At 41.6% G+C, this 22,003-nt stretch overlaps 2 protein-coding genes across 10 annotated transcripts in view; one reads left to right on the plus strand and one right to left on the minus strand.

Moving 5' to 3' along the window:
- The window catches only part of prdm6 (PR domain containing 6), an 83,524-nt gene that overhangs the window by 37,400 nt on the left and 24,121 nt on the right, over window positions 1–22,003 (plus strand). For 7 of the 8 annotated variants that reach the window (XM_067520690.1, XM_067520686.1, XM_067520691.1 and 4 more), the window contains exons 6-7: window positions 8,576–8,700; window positions 14,929–15,325. In XM_067520690.1, the coding sequence (XP_067376791.1) occupies window positions 8,576–8,700; window positions 14,929–15,325 (522 nt within the window). Of the gene's footprint in view, window positions 1–8,575; window positions 8,701–14,928; window positions 15,326–17,335; window positions 17,489–22,003 lie in introns of those variants that run through there. The other variant, XM_067520693.1, reaches the window with a different exon arrangement.
- On the minus strand, window positions 570–4,911 carry LOC137135902 (GTPase IMAP family member 8-like). 2 transcript variants are annotated; one of them, XM_067520681.1, is made up of 3 exons: window positions 4,708–4,911; window positions 4,255–4,304; window positions 570–3,946 (listed from the first exon to the last, which is right to left on the minus strand). In XM_067520681.1, the coding sequence occupies exons 2-3, from the start codon at window positions 4,265–4,267 to the stop codon at window positions 1,152–1,154; spliced, it is 2,808 nt and encodes a 935-aa protein (XP_067376782.1). In that variant the 5' UTR covers window positions 4,268–4,304; window positions 4,708–4,911; the 3' UTR covers window positions 570–1,151. The 2 variants fall into 2 exon arrangements, with proteins under 2 accessions (XP_067376782.1, XP_067376783.1); XM_067520682.1 differs by lacking the exons at window positions 4,255–4,304; window positions 4,708–4,911 and adding an exon at window positions 4,078–4,246.

Genomic DNA, 22,003 nt, shown 5'->3' on the forward strand with positions numbered 1-22,003 from the left:
GCTCCTATTGTTCAATGCCAACTTTCTGTCATCCTTATAAAGTAGGAGCTGGGGGAGGGGCTAAGTCCAAGATCGTTTGCATACTAAGAAGACAGAACATCCCAATTCCACCATTAACACCAACCTTTTGGCTGGTGACACTGAAATATGATGCTGCTCCATTAGATAGTTTTTTTTTTTTGACGTTGTTGTTGTTGATGAGGCCTTAATCATTCATTTGAGTCAGGTGCTAGAGTTGGTCTCTGAATTTACAGCAGTTAACGCTAACGTTAGCGCTTGTTCAAATGGACTTGTCCCACAGCAGAACAACATTAGTTGAAAGTTAATTTTAACCCATAGACATGAAAAAATCCGTTCAGGGGAGAAACAAAGTGCAGGATGACAGCTCCAGGTGAAGCAGGGGGAAGTTTGGTTAGTCTAAACGTTGACACTGGAAGTAGGACGTCCTGTCTCCTTATGCTAATCAGCCCCATCCCCTCCCCTTAAAAGCCTCCCCCCACCCCCACGCTGAAAGAGGAACAGAAAGTTGGCAAAGCGCTGGTCACAACACACAAGAAGAATCTAAAATAAAAGACTCTATGCACATTTATTCACCACCAATACTTTTTCTCCGAAACCAGTTCAACTTTCTTTGAGTGCAGCTGTTTCATTTCTAATTTGAGGCTTTGTTTTCAATGTCAAACTTTTATTTTCAATGCCAAACTTTAAAGCTACTGTTCTGACTCTTGGCTTTTTATGAATGCGGTGTTTAATGTAGATTATAAATGACATGTGATATAAGCTGTAAAAGGAAAAAAAAAAAGACACAATTTTTGTTTCAGACATCAGATTTCCTCATTTACATGCAACACATTTTTACATTTAATAAGAAGTGAAGAAAAGCCATAAAATCAGAGGCACACAATAAAAAGTTATGGATTTGTCATAAAGTACAATTACTTAAGTTACAGTTCTGGACTGGACTGGACTGGCTACGAGAAGGCTTGTTCACATTTCGACTTATCACTAATGCAGCATTGTCTTATGTGTATGTTGGACATTAATCACATAACAATATCTGACCATCTTAACACAACACACATTAATTCCATCAAATCTCCTCCAAACCTGCCAAAAGGCAACAACCCTGCCACTAAAACTGTGCCGCTGATTCATAAAATGTTACAAGGTTTGTCTGTAGCCATTTTCACGTGTTCGTGTATCCACGCCGTGACTTGTTCCTCGTGGATTCTCTTTAGATCAGTGATGGCATGTTCTTGATTGTAGTAAGACTGTGACGATTCCAGCTTATTCATTTCTTGTTGCTGTCTTGTCATTAATTTATCAAAGTCTTTATGGTTCGATTTGTTTCTCGTCAGCTGCGCGATCATGAAATCATTTTGTCTCTGTTGCCTCCGCCTCAGATCCTCCATTTTGGTTCCGTAGCTTTTCAGTTCAGCCATCACATCCTCTGTATATTTCCGTCGGAATTCGCAGCATTGCTCCGCTTGCTTTCGTGCCTCCTCTTTATGTTTCCTTCTTATTTCCTCAAGTTGTTTCCTTAAGCCTTGTGTTTCAGTGCATTCTCTTTCCTCCTGTTCTTTCCTGATTCGATCCTCTTCCCTTCTTTTGTTTTCATACAGTTCTACTACCCGCTCTAATTCGGTTCTAAGCGTTTGAAATCGCTTTTGCTCCATCTCTCGTCTCTGTTCATCTTCACGATGGCGTCTCTCCCACCAATTACTTTTTTCTTTCTCCCAAGCCTCTCGTTCTTTTTTCATGTCTATTGTACGCTGTAATAACATCCTATCAGTGTGTCCCTGTGTCCCTGATCCATATTCTAGTTGCTTTTCCAGAGTCTCAATTTTGTGGTTCCAGTCATTTCGCTGAACTTCCTCCTTCTTTTTTATTTTCCTTTTCTCCTCTTCTCTCTCTTGTCTTTCTCTCTCGTACCTCTCCTGCTCCTCCTTGACTTGTTCCTCTTTTTCCTTGACTCGTTGTTCTCTCTGTATCCTTTCATTCTCTGCCTGGTTTTTTCTTTTTGCCTGCATTTCTTCATGTTTTCTTTTGAGGTCTCGCTCCTCCTTCTGTATCTCTTCCTCTTTCTCCTTCATGATCCTCTGCGTTTCCTTTTGTATGGCGGCCTCAGCTTCTTGGAACATCTCTGAGGTGTAACACCCACCTCCATTTTGCGCCACCATTGAATCGACTTTGTTTAGCAGCTGACTGACTTGAGAACGATTCAGCCGATCGTTGTTATTGAAAACCTGGTATCTTCCTCCGCATGCATTAACCAGTTCTTTGAGAAAGCCATCACTCCCTTCTCCTATATAACTCTCAAATGTTTGATCTGCAAGGGCATCTCCTCTGGTAAATATAAGAATGATGAAGTCTTCTGACTTCTTGCCAAAGAACCTCCTGATCAGGTCCACAGTGTCTTTTTCTTCCTGTGTAAATCGACCGATCGTCAGAACCAGTAAGAACACGTGAGGCCCTGGAGACAACAAGCTGACGCATTTTACAAGCTCCTGTTCAACTTGTTCATTGGACAGTGTTGTGTCGAACAAGCCGGGGGTGTCGACCACAGTAATGAGTCGCCCATTAATCTCTTCTGTTGTTTTCTGGCATTGCCTGGTCACTGATGTTTGACAGACTTTAGAGCAAAAGCTTGTTTTGCTCAAAATGGTGTTTCCCGTGGCACTTTTTCCACAACCAGTCTTTCCAATCAGCACCATCCTGAGACGGTCTTTGCTGTTCTCCATGTTGTGGCTCTCGCTATTCTGATATTTATAACCTGTCACATTTAAAAGGGATGCATGTCTGGTAACCTTACTACGAGGTTTTGCCATCATTTCCTTTGTGAAGACTCTAGATCCTGGCGCTGTCATCTTTTCTACCTTTTCCAGCAACTCAGACACCTGCTGCTTGTCCCTGACATTGAAGACAACATGTCGCCCCCCACAGCTCTGAAAGAGCTGCTGGATGTGTGTGTTATGTTGAACAATGTTTAGAACAGCTGAATCTTTAAGGTCTGGTTCCACAGCAAACAGAATCATGATGAAGTCATTCACCCTAGATTTAAATGTTTTCTGGATGGTCTCCCACTCTTTCTTGTCTTCGTCAGTGGGAGGATCCAAAGTTAAAACGAGGATGACGGCATGGGCACCATCAGGTTCACAAAGGCAGATAGACTTGAACGATTCCTTCATTGCTTCCTCCTGAGGCTTTTGGTACAAGGCAGGCAGCTGCACCACAGAAACCCGATGTCCACACACCTGTGCCTCATTTTTAATGCAGCCTGAAGAGTCATCTTGTGGACCAAACCTTCTTTGACCCAGAATGGCATTGGCTGCTAAAGTCTTCCAGGTTCCATGTCTCCCACAGAGTACCAGGTTCAGATGGTGTTGCGCACATTCAAATGCCACCATATGATCTGTGAAGGTTAAATATTGCCCCCTGTTGTCACAGACTATGTTCTCCATTTGTTCCATCAGCTGTTTGAGATCACGTTCAGAAAAACAATGTTGGTCCACATTGATTATGTGCATTCCTGAGCAGTGTAGGATGAGTTGGTCTACCGTGGAGTTGCCCCCCCCATATTTATGCGTTAAAACGATCATTGAGTATTTAAAAACATCTTGGGCAAAGTAGCTTAGGATAAATTTCAGCTTCCGTCCGTCGTCCTCAGTGAAATCTGAAGGCTTCACTAACAGCAGCAGAACATTTGGACCAGGGGGGCATTGAGCCACACACTTCATCATCTCATATTTAACTCTTTTCTGAGGCAGACCAAAGATGTCTGCCGTGCTAACTATTGTGAACGGATTTCCCCTCCAGTGTCCGTGGACGTGCTCGAAATGCTTGGACGTTTTTGGCTGAGGGCAGTTCTTCTTTCTGCTGATTAAGTGACTTAGCTTGGTCTTTTCAATTGAACATTTTCCCAACATCACAATCCTGAGTTCAGATCCTGTAACACAAGAAGAACATCAACGTATTTGCACGCGCATAAATGTATAGCATTAGAATAATGTGGCTGAAACTCCAATCGCTAAAACATTGTATACGGAAAAAGCATTTTAGCTAGTGTAGTTGTGGTACCATATAGAGTGGGTTGCCCCCTTTTAACATGTCCTCTCGGCCTGTAAGTGTCCTAGTACTTTTTTCCCCCTTGTTTCTTTTCTTTGTTATGTGGCCTGTGTTCCCTTTCCCTGTTATGCTTCTGCAAAGAGTTCCTTCTCAGAACAGATCAATGGCATCTAGTCACACGACACTTACTGGATGCTGCCATCTCCCGTGACAGGAATTTCAGACGCTGCTGTTGGTTCCTGTTGCGTTTAGGAAGACAAAGAGCTTTTATGATAAAACCAAAACGGAAAGTAAATAGAAACTGTAATTAAAACACTCCGGATCTCACTTTAAAAACACTTACTTCGTATAATACAAAGATGTGTGGACAGTATTCTCTAGGGAACAGTTCACACGGCATTTAAAGTATTGTTTTTCACTTCAATATGAAAATAAAATGCTACTTTGTTTTCCAAAATGTAACCATAAATATACATTAATATACATTAGCGTTCACTTACGGTATAGGACTAATACAAATTATTGAGTGTAACTAAACAGATCTGACTGTGTAGCCTGTGAATGATCCGGTTCATCGTTACAAGTCAGCTTAAGGTTGCAAATGCACATTTGTTGCATGAGTTGTCTGTGTAACTTACTCACCAGATAGGATTCTTTCCGCAGCACTTCTCAGAGCGAATTCATGTCCCAGCTCAAGCGTTGAATCAGCTTGTCCATTACTGTCTTTCTGCTAACAGCATTAGGTTTTACTAATGTAAGTGGGCAGGTCCCGCACTGGTGGAGTTTCTTTGAGTTCTAAAATCTTTGCGTAGTTGTCATTGCACAAGTTTGGCAACAATGGTCTGACCGGCTGGTATTTGGCTTATGACTCAGCCCACGTGTTTTGCTGGTTATGTGCCGTCTTGGTGACGGCTTGTATGACTGCTAAGCTGCTGTGTAAACACAGCTGTCCCGGCTAAAACCTGACTCGGCACACGTTTAACCTGTTCTTTAACCGGGGTTGGATCCAGGATGTTAACATGTCACAGAACATGCACACCTCCAAAAAAAGGGGAACAGGTGTCTGTGTATAATATTAATAATAATACTAATAATAATGATAAGAATATCAACAGCTGAGTGAAGCTTTATCTTTCTGATACAACACAGAAATGGAGCTGACTCATCAGGGGGAATAACAAACCTGCTTTTAGGAATTTGGAACTTCCCCTATAGTTGATCCCCGGTCTGAGGGTTCATGTGATTTTTTTTTTTTTTTTTCCCATCGAGTCTCTGAAAAACTGGAAAAACAGGAGCCACAGCTGAACCTCGATTAACAAACGCAAGTAAGTTTAGTTTTTATCGGCGACTTAGGAAAAGATGCCGAATGTCACTTCTTTGATATAACAAAGTTGTCAAGAAGTGAAAAACCCCAATTCTGTCCTCTGCCTGCGTAGCCTTTGCCTTTATGGCTCTTTGTCGGATTAAAAATTAGTAGTGGGACGTCTACTTTTAAATATAGACAAAAGTCTGACGGAACCTCTGAATTATAGAAGAACAGACCACAGAGACGCTTTCCTTCTTCCTGTGACTGGATCACATGGAATTTCAAATAACTGGCTCTGACTGAAGAGGGATCTAATGGTCAGGAAAGTCCTATTGATCTTAGACCCACAAGGCCCACAGAGTGGGTTCAGACCACTCTGAAATTCCGGAGACTGGCTTTGTGATGCTTAATCAGCATGAATGTTTTAGATAAACATGTTTATATGCATATAGGCCCATGGTTACACATATTTGGGTTGTCTGATTTATAACCTCACACTGTTCATACGAGCCAGCGTGTGTGTTTAAAGGCTATTTATGAAGCTATTTTTGCTTTGTATGAAAACAGAAGAAAGATCAGAGAGCTGACGATCCGGGGTCCCACTGATTTGCCAGAAGAAGTTTAAACTCAGCCATGCTGCTGTAAGCCAGCGGGGGTCTTTATTTTTCATACCTGAGAGCCTGTTGGATGTGTTTGATTTACGCAGCCCCGCCTGAATTTTGCAGTGTGTACGTATTGAACACATGCATTTGTTTAAGTTACACGCAAACTGCTTCATGTTTGTAAGCCTCTCTTTTTATCCTGGGAGGTCGTTGGGTATGTTTGATTTATAGCCTGGTCCCTCCTGGCTGTGTTTTTCATATAGGTTCAACACCACCCCACCCCTGAGGAAAGAACTAATAAAACACAGATCTTCAGCCGGGTCAGTTCGACTTGTCCGGGCGTCAAACACGCATTAATTGGCTCTGCCTTATCGCTTCTGATGTCACATTTTCACACCAAAAGTGTCACTTTAATGAACAATAGGTTGTGTTCTCAAAGCAGCATTTTGTGGAAACTTTTGAAGTGAAATCATTCCAAACCACATTTTGTGGGTTTTATAAGAGAGTACACCTGAAGCATGAGTACGAGCAGGTTTGGTGTTGAACTCCACGACCAGGGAGTGAGAACGTGGTCTGTCGATGTTGACAATTTCATCCATTTTCTGACTCTGTCTGTGTGTCAAAGCCAAATAATGTGCACAGAGCATAAGGTAAGAGTGAAGGAATGTGGCACAGCTATTGGGTAGTTACAAGGTGCTATCACGGAACTTTTGATAGCAACTACTTGTTATTGCAGTACCGGTCTGGTTTTCATACTCTGGTTAGGCGTCTGTGGAGGCGAAACAAGCTTCTGGTAATAGTCTGCCAACATTTTTTCATTATGTTCTTGTGCTACCTCCTTACTTCTCTGTAAATTAGCATGAGTGGGCGCCTTCTACTGCCTCAGCAAACTTGGGAGAACTGGGCTGAGAGTTGCTTCTATTACTTTTTCCGTCGCTGATCTTCAGTGTTCTCCTGTCAAAATGTAATTACAATATCCATCTAGTTTGCTCTACTACTTTTTTTCTTCCTTTTTTATTTTCTTTCTCTCTTTTAATTCCTCCCTCTCCATGTTTAGTTTGGTGTGTCTTCACTTTTTTCGAATAAGCACGATGTCCGACAGCTCATCTGCTTCTCCTCCCTCTTTGGGTTTTCTTTTTTTTTTTTTTTTTTCTTCTTCCTTAATTTTTCTGGCTATTGGTTTTTTATTTTTTAATTATTTATCCCTCTCAGATCACTTTCAGCTTGTCCTCCCCTCCTCCCTTGAGTGTCACTTCAACAGGAACAAATAAGTTGTGTAAATCATGAGTCATGCAGGTTTTTGCTGTTTCCATGGAACTTTGTATTCCATCAAAAGTCGTTTTAGTAAAGGCAAGTCAAGCTGTATTAGTTGAAAGAGCCAAGAAGTTCAATGTGCTCTACATTATCTGAATAACAAGTTACTGTGGATTAAACATTTTTTTGTTTTCAAATCACAAGTGGCTGAAGCTGTTTGCAGAGAGTAACTTTGTTTTCTGGCTCCAAGGCACTTTGGCAGAAAAAACATGGGAATCTTGTTTGAGCTGAACCTGTGACCTGCTTGACACCCTGCAGCTCCGGTGGGAGAAGACATGTGGGAAACTGTTCTAAAATAGATTAGGCTGGATATGAGCGTGGAGGTTGCTCATGTTGTTAGAATGATATTTTTGGGCGGACAAGGTGTTGTTTTAGCAGTGGTGGGACCCAGGAACCGTCAGCTCATTGGCTACGTGTTTGAACAAAGTCATGACCATTAGTTGGCTGCACAGTGTGAGAGACACCAGATATTTCCCATAAATCATTTGGGTTTGGTCAGATGTGAAACCGAGCCCTTATCTGATGGGAGACATTTCCAAAACCAGACCTGGACAAATTATTTCACATGTCACGCTGTCCCGAATCCAGTGCTGTTAGTCAACAGGTAGTTTTTACCCTGTCAAAGGCAAAGTACATTGATGAAGTCAGACTGTGGGTTGTTCAGCACTTTAAACAAGTGCGTACATGTATATGAAGTCAGCTACGAAGGGGAGATGTTACCTCATCGCTTTATCTTCACCTTTTCATTGGCAGCACCAAGCGGTAAACAGGTAGTTGTTTTAGACATGCATGTAATAAAATGTTGTAGAATCTAGCAGGGAATTTCTAAGCTGGTGGTTTTTGAATGGTTTTACCATGTGACCCATTTAAATAAAGGTACGTCAACTTATGACGTTGTGCCGTTTAAAAAAAAAAAAAGAAGTGACTGAATGATATCCCAGTGTGAAGGCCAAACATCAGCAGAAAACGGTGATCCCCCAGTTGGTGTGTAGTTGGTGTTGAAGAGCTTTTATTAATTTTGTATTATTTTTTATTTTTTTGACTGCCAAAGAGGATTAAAGTTCACACACTTTTGGACGGCATTTCTTTTCAGCAAGGGAGGTGGAGTGAGCGCGTTAACACCACTCTGATCTGGATCCACAACACTCTTCTGCTACGCGTTTTTGATTTCTCTTTAGGTGTTTTCACAAAGTTACTCTATGACGTATCCGTGAGAAAAAAAACAACAACTGTAAAAATCAGTTCTGTGTCACTTTTTCCATAATTGTATGTGTGTGTTTTTTTGCAGGTCCTGTATCTTCTACCGAGCGTGTATGGATATCCCCCGGGGAACAGAGCTGCTAGTGTGGTACAACGACTCCTACACTTCGTTCTTCGGCATCCCACTGCAGTGCATCGCTCAGGACGAAAACTGTGAGAAAACCCTTGTGACCTCTCATTCTGTCCTAGTCCCGTCTCAGGAGAATTTCTCGTTGCGTGATTTCTGAGTTAGTCTCTCGGTGGCAGGCCACAAGAAGCCGATCAATGAGCCTTCAGTTTGGGTATCTGTGACAACAAAAGTGGAACTTTTCCACCGGAAAGGTTCGTTTCCCCTCGGCAGCCAACGACATGTTTCAGATGTCAGTGTGACGCAAACATGTAAACAGTCCGAAAACATGCACACATGAACCAAACCTCTCTGCTCTGCCACTGATTTGTCTGTAGGAAACAAAACAGCAGCTTTTTTTTTTTTTTTTTGGATGTTGCTGTAATGTGATTACAGACAGTAATGGCAGAAGGCCTTTGGTTGGCCACAAGGATGAGCCACGAATGCATTTCTTTTTAACGGGATGCCGTCTGATTTTATTTACGTGACCGAGAAAGGCAGTCACACCAAGGCAGGAAGACATTTTATATTTGCTAAAACATTAGTCACAATGTTGCATAGTGTTAAAAAGACTCACGGCTTCTTTTTTGATTTTTTTTTTTATTTCCACCCAAATATACATATTTTTGTACGCCAAAGTGTTTTAAGACATTGTTGTTCGTGCGTAAAAATACACATCTTTTTTAATCAGAGGCTGAACTTTTACTGCGCCTGCTCTCAGCAACACTAAATGTTTAACATTTGAATATTACATGTATACAATTGATACTATTTGTATGCGGTTCTGTAAGGGCTGTGTGTGTTAGTTAGCGTGTGGATTGAACTTTATTCCGTCTTTCCCGGGTCGGGCGTGAGCGCTAGCTAAGTAGCTAACTGGCTAACGGCTGGCTGCAGACATCTAGAGTGATGTCTCGTCTCGCTGCAGGTTAATTAACACTAGTAAACAGACTCCGCTTGTGTCCTGCCTGTGTTCAAAGTGACCATTAAAGTAGATGTGCATCTGCTGCTGACAGTCCGTCGGTTTGATAGCAGTCATTTACATGCATGTTTTCATTATTCTTGCTAAACTGTCCTGATGCGTAAGACACAAAAGCATCGTTTTACAATTGGCATTGGATCAGGAAAATGCCTCTTTGTCCCCAAGTTTTTACCCAGAATATGTTTACAGCTCAGTTTGTTTCGTGAACTATACACAACTTGATATTGAGCAAAGCAAAAGTGTTGATTCTGAGAAATGCTTATTGCAGTATTGGTAATTAACTGATGACAGTAAATCATTAATCAAATAGAGTTGAGGGGAATAGAAATTATTCGATTCTAAGCTTTAATATTCTTTAAAATTACTATAACGTTGTGTTGTCAACATTTATATGTTTTCAAGTGGCTGATGCTTGTTAGTGAAAACTGATGATGTAGTCAGTAATATTCTGTCTCTCCAGCCCTGCTTCTGTTGTTCTTCCCCCCCGTGTCTCTTCTCTTCCTCCTCTTTTTCTGTCACTAATTTCTTTTTTGTTTATATCCCCTTCAGTTTTCTGCTCAGTCTTTTCCCTTCAAACAGCTTTTCTGTGGATGTGACGGAGTAACTCCCTTCAGGGAGGGAAAAACAAACCGTGACATTTTTTTCTTTGTTTTTTTCTTACACAGTCATGGAGCAAAAAACCAGAACACAATGAAAAGGTTTCAATCTGTGGAATCTAAATTGAAATGAATTGAATTAGGAGCTTGTCTTAGTGAAATGAGATCGTGCTGATTGCAAATTAGAGATGTTTGGCCACAAGCTGGTTTGTTTTACAGATGGAACAACTCTTTTACATGACATTGGTTATTATGACGGGACTGTGGCAGCTTCTGCACATACACTCTTGGATTACTATGTTTACGAGCCCACGCTTTGCAAATCCATTAAGTTCAAATGGGATATTAAGCAAAACCTCTATATAATTTGGTTGTATCATTAACATTATATTATTAACATCCTGTGTGTCTGAAGGTGATGTTCATATCTTTCTATTGATACACTTCAAAGAAAACCACCGACCCAACTCAAGGATCGACCCATGTCCTGGAACATGCTTCCTTCAAAGCATTGCGTACAAACTCTCATTTGGGTGAATGTGCCTCGTCTGCTATAACGAAGGTGAAGCCAGACATTTGATTATTGTCAAAACTTTACTGTTATGGTATGGAAAACATTATACAGCACATAAGCTGAAATCCACTTGCATTTATGTAGATTTGGTCTTTATGTCTACATTGGTTATGCTGTTATTGGTGCGTTATTTTATTTTATATTCTTCGGCCTAATGGCTTTAAAGTAGCAAAACGCTGTGTAACTGTGATGGAAGAAGAGGAATGAGATGAGGGACAGCATGACTTGCTGCACTCATAATGGACTCAGAAAAAGCTTAAATTGTCTCTATCCACAAGCACAAAGAACATTCTATAACACAGAGATGTATTTTGTACCAACTATCAGAGGGCAAAAAATATACTGGAGGATCTGCTTTTGTTCCACACTGCAGTGGAAAAAAAACATTTGTTCACATCCCAGTGAAGTAAAATTAGATTAGTCCTTTTTGTTCAAACTGAAAGACAGCGGCTCTGCTTTAAATTAAAGACATTTTGCTGCTAACTGCATTTAGGCTTTCCATGCCATCGTTATCTGCTGATTGTGCCCGCAAATGACGAATGTGACGTCAAAACTCTGCACTGGAGACGTTAAGACTGTGACTTTGTGTCCTTAGTGGAGCAGACATGTAAAAGTTTGAACTCTGTTGGTGCATAGAATGCCCACCGAGCACATTTGCACCGGGAGCCGACCAGTACGTCCAGTGGCCAGTTCTCTCTGTCACTAGGAATTTTAGTATGACGGTGTCCGAGCTGGATATTAAAGTTCAGAACGTTTGTTTAGGACTTAAAAAAAACTATCTCAAATTGTTAGTCCAGGCTTGTTGACACCTGACTTGTCTGTTGTTCAGCCGGGTTAATCCTAATGCACATAATTATTAATAATCCTAAAATTAATACGTTTATTGAGAATAAGCTATAAATTCAATAAATGATAATGGGATGTGACACATCCTAATGCAAAAAGTAGCAATTGGGACGCAGAGCGAGTGCAACAGGTTCACTGGTTTTCAATTGTATTTATTATTACAGTAAGTAAAATGAAACTAAGGAAGTTAAATCAAGTCTGAGTTAAGAAAAGGGAAGATAAACTAGCTGGAGAAATTGTAGCTGGAATATGCATGAATAATAACTTGGGTTGCTACGTTTCGTGCATTCATTTGTGTATCTTTAATACACATTCCCCCACTGACCTGCTTACTACAAGAACTTCAGCACACACACACACACACACACACACACACACACACACACACACTATGAGGACAGACAGCGCATTAGACCAAAACCATACGACGACACACAACAAACATGCACACTCTTCACACACACACACACCCTGTGGTTATTTACTCATGCATGTTCCATCCAATCACAGCCTGACGGCTTGACACTCCGCAGCCCGCCCGCCGCCTAACAACAACAACATGTGCACCGACAGTACAGTCTTCAGTCTTCTGGGGGGCTCTGCATTGTCTCCTTTATAGTCCTCATCTGTTTCCTTTAATGCTTCAGCCTTCTTCTCTTCATCGGTTTCCTCCTCATTTATTTATTTGTTGGTTTTTTTTTTTTTTTTTTTGCTCCTTCTCTGTCTGTCCACGCCTGCTCTAAGTTCTCGGAACTACTTGTTCTCAAGCGATGTGAAGATGAGCAGTGCTAAACAGGAGGTAAGCGAGACAAAGGACAGAAGGACGGAAAGAGGAAGGCTCAGAGTGAGGAAGTGAGATTTGAGGAAGAAACGAGAGGAGTGAGAAAAGTCTGAATGACATGAAAGACCACAGGAGAGGTGAAGGCAAGGAAATGGATGAGGACAAGCTGAAGTAGAGGATGAGAACAGAGGACATGAAAGGATAAAGGAAGAGAGCAACTGAAGTGCAGATACAGTAGGGAAGAGTAGACAAGATCCAGGACAGTTGAGAGGAGGACAGGAAGGAGAGGAAAAAAGATGTGAAGGGAGGAAGTGTTTTCATTGTGCAGCTCTGCAGTAAACTCCTCTACACTTCATACTGGCATCTCTTCTTTATGTGACATATTATTATCACCATATGTGTGATTACTTCTATTGATTTTATAAAGCCTTAATGTTATTATTATTGATAACTAATAAAGCTTTGGCAACATAGTCTGAACTGTACTTCATAACAGTAAAGAGCAGAGGAGGGAGACACAAGGGAAACAAGGGCAGTTTCCTTAGTTCATTCAACTGCGTTGACAACAGCATAACAATATCAATGCAAAAAGTCAACTGTAGAACTGTCGAAGATTCTGATTTTAGCTAATCTCACGCGGAGTATTATGTGTGCTGCTGCAGCTAATGCTCAACACACAACCCGTCCACATTAACCCGCTGAAAATGGGTCCCAACGTAGGAACTTGGGTTTGACAACATCTACGCTAATTAGATTTCTGAGCATTCTTTACACTGCGTATCCTGTCGTGGTCACAGTGGCCTGGAGCCTCCAGCTGTAATCGAGCAAGAGTTGGGTTGCGCTGTGGTCACCAGTCTATCACAGGGCCACACGTTATTTTTATTTTTATTTGTTATTATTTCCATCATTTTATTTATTGATTGATAGAAATGGTTTGGGGATAAACTGTGTATTTTTCTGTGGAGCCGTCAGCCGAGGATGTATCTCCGTGTTCAGGGACGTAATGTACACGTATACAGTTCAAGATATGAACAGAGAAGAGAAGAACTCAGACGTGTTTCGTAATAAAGAAGAGAAGGTGGAGGAGTGTTTACGTGAGAACTGATGGATGAGCAGACTGATGCAGACAGAGAGCTCCGCCCACATTCCGGCTTGAAAAGTGGCTGTGAAAACTTTGCTCCATCACCGAGTCTCTGGTCAGTTTGTATTCATGTCACAGGCCTGTGAAAGCAAACGCACCCTTTATAAAGAAGAAGAAAAAAAAAATCAGACTGCAATGCAACTACATCTGCATAATTCTCCCATTTTGATGATGCATTTCATGCGCAGCCCAAACCGTATTGACTTGCATTTTTAGTATATGCGATGTTTGTAGCAAAATGAATTAAGTGTGGGTGAGCGGCGCACAACGCGGGCGTCGATAGTGCCATCGGCAACTTACAAATGGTGTAATTATCTCCTCATAAGATTATTAGAGGATCAATGAAGCCTGGTAGCCTGATGGCAGAGGTGAGCGGATGAAGGATGGAAAGTTGGTCACGATGACGTGACTGCAGAGGTCCAGCACGGCAACGTTAGAAACATTCTGTTTGCTTTGTGAAATGCAAAAAATGACAAAAAGACGTTATGAAACGACGAAAAACGAATTAAGAAAAGAAATAAAGACAATATGGTCTTCTTGGATTAGTGAGTCCAGATGTGCTTCGGATACAAGGGAAGTTAAACCGTTTCAAAGAGGTGGTAGCTTGGTTTCAAGCAGCCCAATAGAGAAAAGAAGAAATACACAGCTCCATGCACTGGACCCTTCACAGCTGCCTCCTCTACACCTTCCTGCCTTAACAACACAATTAGTAGTTTGTCACTGCTTTGCCCGTAATGCTGCCATCTAGGGCACTAAAACGCCCAGGTCGAGTTCTGGGACTGATCTTAATCAAACTGGCATTAAGGGCATGCGGAAAGTATGAAGTGACCTTCGCACTAGGAGGAAGTCGGGACACAAAGTATCTTCCTGCCAGTCCACATGCCAGGCTTTTCCCAAACAAACCAGTCGGACAAAATGAAAGTTTACAGCAACCACAGTGAGCTGAAGCAAGAGAAGCAGCTTAATGTCATTTCTAAAAGCAATGAGAGGTTATGCAGTTTGGGTCTGTCAGTCGGTCAGACCACAGGACAGAACACAGATGAATTAGGGGTCAAGTGAGGACAGCTGGCATCAGTTTGTTCTCCCAAAATCTTTAAAATCCTTTAGTGTGTTTTTTTTTTTCCCTTGTTAATCACATTTAACTTGCCTGTTTCATTTAACACCAACACATCTGCGTCCTGAATCGGTTTTTCTTATCTGCGTAATCCATTCATATTACCAACGGCTGTGTTCAGGTATTTTATTAAAAAGGACTTGTGAGCAAAATTGAAAGCAGAAGAAATGACAAACACGGTTGTCAAAGGTGTCTTTCTTCAAATTTGTTGTCTTGAAACCCAATCTTTTTTTTTTCTTTCTAGTGAATGTCCCAGCTACAGTGGTGGAGGCCATGTCCAGACAGGAGTCCCTCCAATCCTTCACCAAAAATGGCAAGCCCTCCTCTTCCTCATCGTCATCCTCCTCCTCTTCGTCCTCCTCTTCTCCGTCCACTACCCTCATGCGGTCCATGGTTTTCCCCCACTCACCCTGCCCTAGGAGTTTCTCCCTGCTGGACAAGGTCGGGGTCGGTGTCCAGTCCGACTCCAGTTTTGGCCAGTTGGGGTCAAAGAATCAGCGAGTCCTGGCGAGTCCGACATCCACTAGCCAGCTGAGCAGTGAGTTCAGCGACTGGCACCTGTGGAAGTGTGGCCAGTGCTTCAAAACCTTCACCCAGAGGATCCTGCTGCAGATGCACGTCTGCCCACAGAACCCTGACAAGTAAGTCACTTCATTTTTGGTCTCATGGCCACAATATGACTAGAAGATGTATAAGACATTTCTCCCTCTCCGCTTGTTGTAAGTGGACCTATCACTTGTCTTCATTACATATTAAATGTTAGTTGGTGAAATGAATAGGCCTTAATGTGGAGCTAAACCAAGTGTCTTCCGCTTTCTATCACACATGTGATAATCATAATGGTCGAAAACAATGTTGGAAAATAAATAGTTTTCTATATTTTCAAGCCTTAAAACAACCTCCACCCATGAGACTCCTGGATAAAACCCTGATGTTCTTCTTTCAATTTGGGTTCTTCAGAATTTACCTTTAAACCAATGTGGATAAATGATAGATATTGTTTTGTTGAGGAAAAAAAATTGGAAAGATGCAACAATCCCTGCACCAAACAGACCAAAAAAAAGGAGCTTTTCTTTAAGTGTTAATCCGATTTTTATGACAGGAACGTAAGAAAACTGATTCCGGGCTGTAATTCATATGTTACAAGTGCACTTTCTGCGGATAAAACCTCACCATTAGAGCCACGGGGTTAGGTTTTTCCTGCGGAATCAGTTTATCAGAGAAAACCTGACATGTAGTTGCAATTTATGATGTCGGCTGTGTCATCATCACACTGTTTGCGTGTGACAGTAAGAGGGAGTTTGTAGAGTAAAGAGAGTAAAAGTGTTTGAGTGTGTAGATCATCTGCCAACTTTATTTTATACAGCACGGATGGAGGAAGGAGGGGACATTTGTGTGTGTGTGTGTGTTGGGGGGGGGGTGGTGTGGATGGAGGACGTATTGGAAATTTTTTGCTTAGCCTTATTTTTTGCAGGGAGAGTCAGAGCAGCGTATAAATCAGCGCTGTGCGTCAGTGAGAAATACCTCGCCTTACGGTGACGGGGCCAGGAAAACAGATGCCACTTATTCAATAAACTAATACTCATAGGGAAGAAAAATGTGGGGTGGATACGGACGGGGGGGGGAGGGAGGGTCGATGTGGAGCTGCCTGTCAATAGGAAGGTTTTATGGGACAGAGGAACAGATAAAATTGAGCTGAACAAGCCAAACAGAACACAGTCCTGCAGCTCCTGTAGGCCCCGCTGCAGCCCACAGTCGTGTGGCGTGTGGTTATTAAGCATCACCCTGCTCATGTAAAAAGGCAAAAGCTCTCCTCCCCTACATCTGTCCAGTATAGATTCCATCTAACTGTTGATGATGTACATAATGAGCACGAGGCGTCATTTTGACAGTTTCGGCTCCACTGTTGCAGACAGAACCACAGAAGGTGACAAGGACACGAAACAGAAAGCTGATCATGTCTCCAAATCCCGCAGCTTTGAACCTGACCGAAATGAAAAGGCGGAAACAGAGTAGTAAGAGGAAGGTGATTGGAGGCTTCACTTCATGGGCCCTTTAGCATGTTCTCATGGTTAGTGAGGAGGCTCTACTAGTCGAGCATGTGGCTCTTAATGTCCTGCTGGTGGGTTTATGTGTCCTTCAGCAGGTTCTAGTGGTCCTTAAGGAACCTCGACTCAAACATGTTAATGCAAGCGAACTGCAAATGCTGAGGAAATGTTAACGTCTTATGTGAACTGCAGACGTCTAACTTCTGTTCATTTCGACAGTACGGAAACCAACCTGTATTATGTTTGAAGAGGCAGGTTTCCATCTTGGATCATCAAACCAGTTTAGCTTCTTATTAAAGCTTATTCTTATTTTTTCCTTTCTTGATGTCTTAACTCCTCCCCGTCCCCCTCATACATATTTATTGATATTTACTTGATGGGAACATTTGGAGCTAAAGACTGATGGCTCTTTATATCAGCTCAAACAAAAACAGCCAGCACACACACACAGACACACACACACACACACACACACACACACCTCCTCTCAGCTCCATCTCTTTCAGGTTAGTTTTTTTTTTCTTTTTTTTTTTCTGCTGACTGTTTCTTTTTCTGAACTTTTTCTTCTTCTCTGTCATTTCTTCCCCCCATGTGTCATTTCAGCAAAATCCATCATCAGAGGAGCAGTTTGTTTATGTCACTGAGGCCTTGGAAGTGCTTTCGATTCAGTTTTAAACCGGTGTCAGGGCGCAGGATACTGTTTAAGTTCTGTGATGGCGATGAGTGATGAATCAGGAAAAAAGATCTGAACATAAATGGACTGCGTTTCCACTTATCGGTCTGACATATTACAAAAGCAACACAGTATAAACCACAGCAATGGCTTAAATTAATAACCACGGGTTTTTTGATTGATGTGTTTACTGCACTGCTGTTTAAAAGAGTCATTAGCCTTTTTTGTGCGTGTGTAAAATGGAATATTTCTGTGCTTTGATCTCCGGTGTCGCTTTCAGGTCTCACACTAGAAGATGTTTATGACTAAAGCATGTATGTGTTTATGGATATAATCATGCTTGTGTATCAAAGGACAAAGTGCACAGCTGGCTGAAAGTGTGTATCATCAGAGAGTTGACTTTACAGTGGAATTAAATCTTAAATTTGTCATTTGTTTTTGTTATGTAGGAACGACTTGTCAGTGATTCGGGCTCAGCTTGCAGTTTTTCCAGTAATACAGTTAAACATTTAGCGTTCTCCATTACTCATGCAAGGACTACAATAATCTCAGTTGAGTAATGGAGCATGTTAAATGTTCAACTGTATAACTGCAGAAACCGAAAGACCTTGAGCTGAGTTAATTGACAATGCTCGAAATTGTCTCAGTTATGACCCTTTTTATGAAAGAGCTTTTGGTTTTCGCGTTTATTTTGCTGGATATCTGTATGTTGGATAAAAAGCAAAACAATAGGCTGCAGCTTGATGCATTTTTAGATATTGGTGTTTTTACGTGGATATATGAGCCCTCGGACTTCTAATCTGCTAAATAATATTACAGAATATTACAGAAAAGGAGTAACATAACACCCAGTGGTCTTTCTCAGAGACTGTGAAGTGATTTCAGTGGAGCTAAGCTCAATCACTTACAGGGAGTTTAAGGTAAGAGGAGCATAGCTGGAAATCAGCGGCATCAATACGTTTTTTACACTTCCTTTTTGCATCTGCTCCTCCTGCAAATTAAACAACTCATAAGACAATATTACTGGCTTTTTATAGATATGGGCATGAGACTGTGTCCTTTTAAACCCTGGCTACTGTGTATCATACTTTGTCAAACTTGAGTGAGGACTGAGGCAGAAATCCTACGTCCCAGTGTGTTAATCTGCTTCTCCTACTGGTGCATTCCCACTATTGGCATCAAACCCTTTCTCTTCCTGCCTTCAAACAACAGACTGGCACACAATTAGCCAACGTGTCGTTTCAGGCAGTCGCAGGTGGCCTAAATAAAAGCATGCAATAAAATCCAAACTCTGTAAAGATGAAAAATCCCAGCAATAAAAATGCAAACTTAAACACTGGACAAATATGAAAACACTAAATGACTGTAGCCTAACACAGAAGTTCTACCAACAAATTGCGGCCGCCGTTGGCGTATTTTCCGGTGGCCGCTAAGTCGACACAACACACCTATAGAAAAGCCTGTGATGGTGACTGGCAGTGAGAATGTAGCACGAGAGGCAGTGATGCTCAGTGGGATCAAATATACAAACCTCGTAATGGAGTGTACTGCCACTAACACTAACACGGATCAGTCTTTAACTCCCCTGGCACTGAATGGAACAGCGTGACGGTGTAGCAACCGCTTCATGTGAATCCGAATAATGGCCTGAAATGTAAATGCTTTGCTGATGTTTAAATGCATTTGGACCCTTTCATGTTGTGTATCATTCTCAGATTCTCAAAACGCAATTAACGTAATGTTTGTATGTCAGGCTTAAACAAGATTGTTTCTCCGTGTGGTTAAACAGTTGACAAAGAGGAGATTTATCACCCAACTGTGAGGGCATATTTGCATATAACACTAACACAGATGTGTGTTGTCCCTGCTGGACTCACAGATGTGTTGAAAAATTACCTTTTTTTTCTCTTTTGTGCGTTTGTGTGTGTGTGTGTGTCGCTGTAGGAGTAACTAATAATGATCCATCAACGTGATGGACTGGGTTGTACAAATTCCTTCCGAATCCATCTTTGTCATGTTTGCCAATATAATTAAAGTCTACTTTGTGTTGCATCAGCAGATGAGCGGATGTTAATATTTTTAATGTTCGAAAAGTCCCGTGTGCTGCTAGTTCATTTCAGATTGAGGTTGAATTTAGAACAGTTCCATTCACTGTGTCTTTTACCCCGGTTCCCTTGCAGCTGCAGGTTATCGGATATCAAGTGTCCACACTGTCAGTAATTTTCAGAGGTGGGGTCCAAATACAACTTTTAACAATAATAATAATAATAATAAAGGCTTGAAGGATTTTCAAGGATCAACTGCTTTGAACCCAAACTAACAAGAAATAATTGTGAATTAGTAGTGTGGTGGTGTTTAGATGGCATCAATAGATGAAAATGTTTGCAGGCTCTCCTTAATGGCTTTCCTCATAAACCAGTCAACCCGTGCTCGACTGGACCCCCCTCCCCGAAACACCAAAAATGACATGATATTGGCTATTAGCTTGGTTTTTGTTCTGGGCTCATCTAATGAGTGCGACTAGTTGATGAGAGGGCATTATGTGAGCTTTCTGCTTTAATAGATCAGTCAATACAGTCAGAGACAGAGAAAAAGAGGAATGGAAGTTGTTGGAAGAGACTGAAAGTGATGTAGAGGCAAAGGCAGATTGTGTATGATGACCAGTTATTTAATGCCGTGTGTTTGGACGTTCAAGTCTGCCGTATATGAGCGTGTGTGTGTGTGTGTGTGTGTGTGTGTGTGCGTTTGTTTTCAGGGAGTCATTGATTGTGTATTGATGAGGTGGGAGCAGTGATTTATAGCTGCTGGTCTTGGGGGAATAACGTCTTCATATGAGGCGGACAGAGGAGTCGTCCTCACAGCTCAGATCTAATTCTATATGGATTACGCTGGTCCAACAGGGTCAGTCGGCACGCTTCACTCCGCACCGCTGCACAATTCACTGAGTCCAAAATGAACCGAAAACGGCAGGAACCATAAACGGCACCTTTCAGGAATGTCTGTGAGGCTTATCGCAGCCGTCCCAGTAAGTATTTTGCGTTGTGGCCAGTTTCCTCAACCAGGAATGTTCCTGAAATATAAGTAAATACCAGCGATTTAAAAAAAAAAAAAAAAAAAAAAAGAAGAATGTTCTTGAATGAGAAGCTCTGTAGAAATTCAGCTGATATGACTCTTGTTTTCCAAGCACGTTTAATTATTTTTACATTTACCAACGGAACACTGTCTCAAATTTCCCTATATTTGTTACAAGTTGAGAGGAAACATCTTGAATTATTAGTGATTTAGAGGGAAGTTATGGACCTGTCAAATAAACAGCTACTGAGTTTATTGAACCTTTTTTTTTTAAACAAATGATTAAATGTAATTCATTAGAGATTGAATTGCTTGTTGAAACAACTCATTCATTAGTTGATTTAACAGGGTCAGTGAAGATTAATAAAAACTGCTGCGCCAAAGTTTGCCGAGAGGATATTTTTCATCTGTAGCCGCTGGACAGATGTTATGATGTCGCTGCCATTGTTGCAAAGTACTTAACGTAATAATTAAAAAGGTGAGAAAATGAATATAGACATATCTAAATGACATCATGTGAGACCTTTTCAAACTACACTTTCTGACTCACAGCAAAACAAAAACCTGTAACAATAACACTGATATTGCTATATAAAAAAAGCCTTTCTCTGGAGACTTATGACCAAATGAATTATAATATTTCAATTACATAACACCTTGGTAAAGCGGTAAATACTTGCATGGTAATGTTTGTGTCGTCACTGAGATGTTTTTCTGCGTATCTGAAGCTTCTCCCACACAGCAAACGACACACATTTCTTCACATGGAAATGTCTCAGCGTTGATGAAACAGATGGAGCGTGTTTGTCCATAAATACATTTTCCTGTAGGAAAACGCGCGTGTTTGCCAGGACATTTCATTCCCGTGTCGTCTTAATAAATCCGCCTATGAGGAGCTGGTTGGCCGGCAGCTCGGTTCTCACACGCATACCCTGGCTCTTTCGTCGGCTCACTTGCTCGAAGGTGTGGACGCCGTGACGCGTTGACGCGGACTTTGTTGTCGTTACCACATGTTGCGTTGAAACACGAGGTTTATTGTCCCGAACCACATTTGGCAGATGTGTTGAACATGACAAATTTTCTAGATGTCTCGCACATGTTCGTAGACACGGAGGTGAAATGGGACCAACACGACGGCCATTTCTACTCGGGTCACCTGTCCAAACTATGTATGTAACAAATCGCAGGATCTATTCAATGTTATTGTTAGTCCGTCTTAATGTTAGTGCTGTTGACTGCGGACATATTTGGCTGTCGGTGCTTTCAACACCTGACTGTGATCCTAACTGCAACCAAGAGAGATGATACTCAGCTGCACAAGAGGCAGCAGGTTTGCTTGCACAGTAATGAGATTAGTGGTGAAACGGCGGCTGATTGTTTTACAGCCTCAACAGAAATGCAAAGGAGGCAAGAACTGAAAAAGCTCGTCGTGCCAAGTGTCGGCGTGCTCACGTTAGCAGCCAGAACTCGGTTTAGAATTACTCTTGGGTTTACTTCACAGCTGGCTTTGCACAGTCTAAACTGTG

The sequence above is a fragment of the Channa argus genome, chromosome 11 (assembly GCF_033026475.1).
Source record: "Channa argus isolate prfri chromosome 11, Channa argus male v1.0, whole genome shotgun sequence".
NCBI lineage: Eukaryota > Metazoa > Chordata > Actinopteri > Anabantiformes > Channidae > Channa > Channa argus.